This window comes from Dendrobates tinctorius, unplaced genomic scaffold, assembly GCF_039654945.1.
Source record: "Dendrobates tinctorius isolate UK_male_01 unplaced genomic scaffold, ASM3965494v1 ptg000079l, whole genome shotgun sequence".
Taxonomy (NCBI): domain Eukaryota; kingdom Metazoa; phylum Chordata; class Amphibia; order Anura; family Dendrobatidae; genus Dendrobates; species Dendrobates tinctorius.
This window is the reverse complement of record NW_027361747.1, coordinates 27,754,988-27,760,987: the sequence shown is the minus strand read 5'-3', so window position 1 is coordinate 27,760,987 and position 6,000 is coordinate 27,754,988. Positions and strand designations below refer to the sequence as shown.

At 49.1% G+C, this 6,000-nt stretch overlaps 1 protein-coding gene across 1 annotated transcript in view; it reads left to right on the top strand.

The window, feature by feature from the left end:
- The first annotated feature begins 4,321 nt into the window (after positions 1–4,321).
- MTMR7 (myotubularin related protein 7) overlaps positions 4,322–6,000 on the top strand; it is an 86,889-nt gene continuing 85,210 nt past the window's right edge. Inside the window, exon 1 of the mRNA XM_073583612.1 lies at positions 4,322–4,480. Within this exon, the coding sequence (XP_073439713.1) occupies positions 4,457–4,480 (24 nt within the window). The 5' untranslated portion in view covers positions 4,322–4,456. The remainder of the gene's footprint in view (positions 4,481–6,000) is intronic.

Sequence of the window (6,000 nt, the reverse complement as noted above, 5' to 3'; positions counted from 1 at the left end):
TTGCGTTCGACCCGACTTTTGCGAAAGTTGGGTTTCATGAAACCCGACTCGACCCGAAAAAAAGGCAAAGTTGTTCATCTATAGCTAAATATAATATCACAAAAGCAGACAGATTACTTTATACAAAGCCATCAAAATTCACTACAATGTAACCCTATGTTTGCCAAATACATAATAACATTCATGAATATTCATCTTAATAGAACATACCTGCAATAAGAGGTCTAATCAATAAAACTAATCCTAACCAGGTATACATAATTCACTTATACTATCAGAGCATAAACTAGAGCAGAGTGGGAAATCCAAACCTTTCAAATCAATTGACAATCGTATAACAATCCTGTGACAATCGTTAGATAATTGTCAGACAATCGTGCAATTGTGTAACAATCAGACAATCGTCAATCGTGTGACAATCGTCAGACAATCCTGTGACAATTGTGTAACAATTGTGAAACAATCTTGTGACAATCGTCAGACAATTGTTTAGCAATCGTGTGACAATCAGACAATCCTGTAACAATTGTGTGACTATCGTCAGACATTCATGTAACAATCCTCAGACAATCGTGTAACAATCGTCAGACAATCATGTGGCAATCGTGTAGCAATCATGTGACAATCGTCAGACAATTGTGTGACAATCGTGTAACAGACAATTGTGTAAAATTCATGTGACAAATGTAAGTCAATCATCAATTGTGTGACAATCATGTTACAGTCGTGTGACAATTGTGTGACAGCACCTCATAACAAAATAGGGTCAACTTTACCCGTAGATGAAGCGCACGTCCTATCCAAGGAGCCCCTCATAGAAAAGTGTCCAATGTCAATAAGCAAAAGAGACAGCGCAAGTCTGAAAAAGAAATCACATTTTATTCTGCCTTCTGTGGCGACGTTTCGATCCCAATGATCTTTATCAAGCACAGTATAAATTGTCTCAACCTCTCTTAAATAGTATATAGACCACCCCTTAATTACCAAGCACCAATCAAATACATATAACAGATACAGACAATAATACAAAAAATCCCATACACATAATAAAAACCCTCTACTAGGCCATGGGTCGGAAAAGCACCTTACTAGCACCAGAAACTTCCTTTCTGATCGTTCATCTACACAAAATATAAGGCTATAAATACATCTAATCTCCGCCGTCCATTACCAATAGAAACAAACATTCCACCAATCCAGGTCTGGCATTTGTGTTGTCATAGTGAAGATGATTCCTCGGCATCACATAGACACGCCCCCACTGTTCTAGAGCCAATCAAATCAAACTGCCCAGCGACGTAATTCCTGGGATTTATCTGTGAGTGGCTGCGGTGGCCAGTTGGTCTCTCGGGGAGGGCGAGGATGGGGGGGGGGGGGGGGGGTCGTTGCATGGGGGGCGTGGCGGCTCAGTGAAATGCCGAAAAAATAAGCTTCCGCCCGCGACGGTTGGGAGGTATGCATTAGTCGCCCTGCAGGAGCCCCCTGGAGCCTCTGGTCTCCGGTGCAGCCGTACTGGTTGAACCGGCGGTATGTCCGCCCGTGGTTCAGTGTGTAATGGTGATATGGATTCCTCCTTCCCATGAGTATAACCTTACATTTATCATTGTTAAACCGCATCTGTCACCTTTCGGCCCAAGTGTCCAACTTATCCAGATCCATCTGTAGCAGAATACTATCTTCTCTTGTATTGACTGCTTTACATAGTTTTGTATCATCTACAAATATCGATATTTTACTGTGTAAACCTTCTACCAGATCGTTAATAAATATGTTGAAGAGAATAGGTCCCAACACTGACCCCTGCGGTACCCCACTGGTCACAGCGACCCAGTTAGAGGATATACCATTTATCACCACCCTCTGCTTTCTATCACTAAGGGGTACTTCACTCTAAGCGAGATCGCTAGCGAGATCGCTGATGAGTCACCGATTTTGTGACGCATCAGCGACCTCACCAGCGATCTCGCCGTGTGTGGCACGCATCAGCGACCAGCCCCCCCGCCGGGTATCGCTGATCGTGCAGGAATGTCCTGGGCCATTGTTTGATCGTTGGTGTCCCGCTGGCCAGCACGCATCGGTGCGTGTGGCAGTGGGAGACCAACAATGAGTGAGCTCCCAGTGCTGTAAGCAGACGCTGGGAGCTGGTATCCAAGGTAAATAGCGGGTAACTAAGCGCCACATGCTTAGTTACCCGCTGTGTACCCTGGATACCAGCGTGCTCGTGATTAGATTAGTTACCCGCTGTTTACCCTGGATAACAGCTCCCAGCGCGAGCACGCTGGTATCTAGGGTACACAGCGGGTAACTAAGCACGCGTGGCGCTTAGTTACCCGCTGTTTACCCTGAATACCAGTGTCCTCGCTTGTCCTGATCGCTGGTGAGATCTGCCTGTTTGACAGCTCACCAGCGATCATGTAGTGACACACCAGCGATCCTGACCAGGTTGTATCGTTGTTGTGATCGCTGGTGTGTCGTTTAGTGTAACGGGACCCTAACCAGTTACTTACCCATTTACACACATTTTCCCCCAGACCCAGCATGCTCATTTTGTGTACAAACCTCTTGTGTGGCACAGTATCAAACGCTTTGGAAAAATCAAGATATACCACATCCAATGACTCACCTTGGTCCAGTCTATAGCTTACCTCTTCATAAAAACTGATTAGATTCTGATATGTTCCTGTACTGATTGAGGTTCCGGTGACTCTTATGTACTGATGGTAGTTCTGGTGATGTATTCATGTACTGATGGTGATTCTAGTGACCTATTTAGTTACTAATAATAGTTCTGATGCTGTATTTATGTACTATTGATGGCTCTGGTGTTCTGTTTATCTACTGATGATGATTTTGAATAAATAAATTTTGTGCTGACTCCAGGTATATAGTTCTATTTTAGCCTAATAATATCCCAATATATACATATATACTGTTGGTGCAGCACTCTAGTCAGTGTGGAGTTGGATGACCTTGTTTTCACGGTGTGCAGTGTTGATCCTGTAGAGGTGCTGCTGTACTCGGGTTTTTAAGCTGAAATATCCATGAATAGAGGATTGTCCCGGTTAAGGCACACACTAGATGACTGATACACTTGTAAGCAACGTTGCAGCGCTGTCCTGGCCGGTGACAGATACTAGAAATCAGTGTCCTGTGAAGTACAGTATATATTGAGATAATATTAGGCTAAAATAGAATATGCCTGGAATCAGCACAAAAATGTATTTATTATTCATTCACCTTTGGTCTTGTTGGTATATAGACCCATATTTTGCTGCGGTTTACAGGGAGGTCTATATGTGCCACTAATCTTATGTATTTATGATGATGATTTTGGTTTCATATTCATGTACTGATGACGTTCTGGTGATGAATACAGAACCATCATCAGTAGTTTATGAATACAGCATCAGAACCACCATCACCACATAAATACATCACCAGAACTACCATCACAACAGCCATATGACAAACACCATGAGTACAGGAATATGGCACCAGAACCACCATCAGTTTTGTTGCATGACGGACCATCATAAGCGCCCTTTATCTAGAATGCTTCCTTTCCATTAGGGTTTCCGCCAAGTGATGGACACTTTAATTGAAGCAAATTGATCCCTATTATAGTTACGTTTTATTAGTTTCCATGACTATCCTTGGGTCTGACATGTAAAATACAGGATGCCAGGGATGAATATCACTATTTGCCCCTGGTATTGTGTAAGTGGTCCACAGACAATGAATAATTCTATATCTGTGAAAATGGTGAAAAGGGTAAAAGGGTAAAAGGTAACCAGTCTCGTGAAAGTGGTCGTCAGAGACTGTTACCTGGCCCATCAGAGGGGGGATTTGGGTTCTTTACCCTTTAGTCTCCGGTTCATTACTTGGTGGCTGAGTGTTCATCGTGGGGGGGGGGGGGGGGGGCGCCATTGGTTTTCCCTGCTTAGGGCACAAAAGTATCTTGTCCCGGATAGATAGATAAGTGAAGCAGCTCTTCCAAAAGAGGAAATGTGAAACAATTTATAGCCCATGGTGACGGCAACATTTCGGTCCAATTGAAGACCTTTCCCAAGCTGATAGTAAGATACTGTAGATGATAGAAAGATAAGTAGATGACAGAGGATAGATAAATGGATAGATAAATGGATAGATAAATGGATAGATCTAGAGAAGATAGATGACAGGTAATAGGCCGCGGACACTGCAGCTCGGTGGTCTTCAGTGACAGCAGGCTGCAGTCATTGTGGATGATCACCTGTCTAGGTGACCCTGTATTATTACAGCTGAGATCTTTTTTGCGATCTTTGGCTTTTGCCTTTATCCATTTGTGCAGGAAAACTGATTTGCAGCCCCATCATTGGGAGGCAGCACCTGGTGAGGAGGAGCCCCATCCACCAGCGTCAGCTCCCGGCAGCAGCCAATGGCCGCCAGCCTCCTCCTGCACTGAGCGCAGCACAACATGGAGCACATCAGGCTGCCGAAGGTGAGTGCGCCGCCGGCAGGGCGGGCAGGGGGCCTCCTCAGCAGCCGGCACCGGCCCGGCCTTCTCCTCCATGATGATGCTGACATGGAGCGTCCTGCCCCGAGCTCGGTGCGGTCCGGCCTGCTGCATCATCTGGGAGCCGGAGGTCATCATCATCATGGAGCTTCTCCTCACTGACAGCGATCACTGCTTGTCTAATAGATCACTGCGCCCTCCTATTGAATGTGATGTTGCCGTCCGTGTGCTGAGAATTCCTGGAATATCTGTGATTGCGGATAAGGGTCTAGTTATAATGACTGATTAGCACAATATTGGAATTTGCGACCTCAGTTCTTATGGGGGCTGGGGGGGGGGGACACTGGTGCAGAGCATGGCCTGTATCTATGGGGGCTGGGGGGGGGGGACACTGGTGCAGAGCATGGCCTGTATCTATGGGGGCTGGGGGGGGGGGACACTGGTGCAGAGCATGGCCTGTATCTATGGGGGCTGGGGGGGACGCTGGTGCAGGGCATGGCCTGTATCTATGGGGGCTGGGGGGGGGGGGGACACTGGTGCAGAGCATGGCCTGTATCTATGGGGGGGGGGGGGGACACTGGTGCAGAGCATGGCCTGTATCTATGGGGGCTGGGGGGGGGGGGGACACTGGTGCAGAGCATGGCCTGTATCTATGGGGGCTGGGGGGGACGCTGGTGCAGAGCATGGCCTGTATCTATGGGGGCTGGGGGGGACGCTGGTGCAGAGCATGGCCTGTATCTATGGGGGCTGGGGGGGGGGGGACACTGGTGCAGAGCATGGCCTGTATCTATGGGGGCTGGGGGGGGGGGGACACTGGTGCAGAGCATGGCCTGTATCTATGGGGGCTGGGGGGGACGCTGGTGCAGAGCATGGCCTGTATCTATGGGGGCTGGGGGGGGGATGCTGGTGCAGAGCATGGCCTGTATCTATGGGGGCTGGGGGGGGGATGCTGGTGCAGAGCATGGCCTGTATCTATGGGGGCTGGGGGGGGATGCTGGTGCAGAGCATGGCCTGTATCTATGGGGGGGGGATGCTGGTGCAGGACATGGCCTGTATCTATGGGGGCTGGGGGGGGATGCTGGTGCAGAGCATGGCCTGTATCTATGGGGGCTGGGGGGGGGGGGACACTGGTGCAGAGCATGGCCTGTATCTATGGGGGCTGGGGGGGACGCTGGTGCAGAGCATGGCCTGTATCTATGGGGGCTGGGGGGGACGCTGGTGCAGAGCATGGCCTGTATCTATGGGGGCTGGGGGGGACGCTGGTGCAGAGCATGGCCTGTATCTATGGGGGGGGATGCTGGTGCAGGACATGGCCTGTATCTATGGGGGCTGGGGGGGGACGCTGGTGCAGAGCATGGCCTGTATCTATGGGGGCTGGGGGGGGGGGGGACACTGGTGCAGAGCATGGCCTGTATCTATGGGGGCTGGGGGGGACGCTGGTGCAGAGCATGGCCTGTATCTATGGGGGCTGGGGGGGACGCTGGTGCAGAGCATGGCCTGTATCT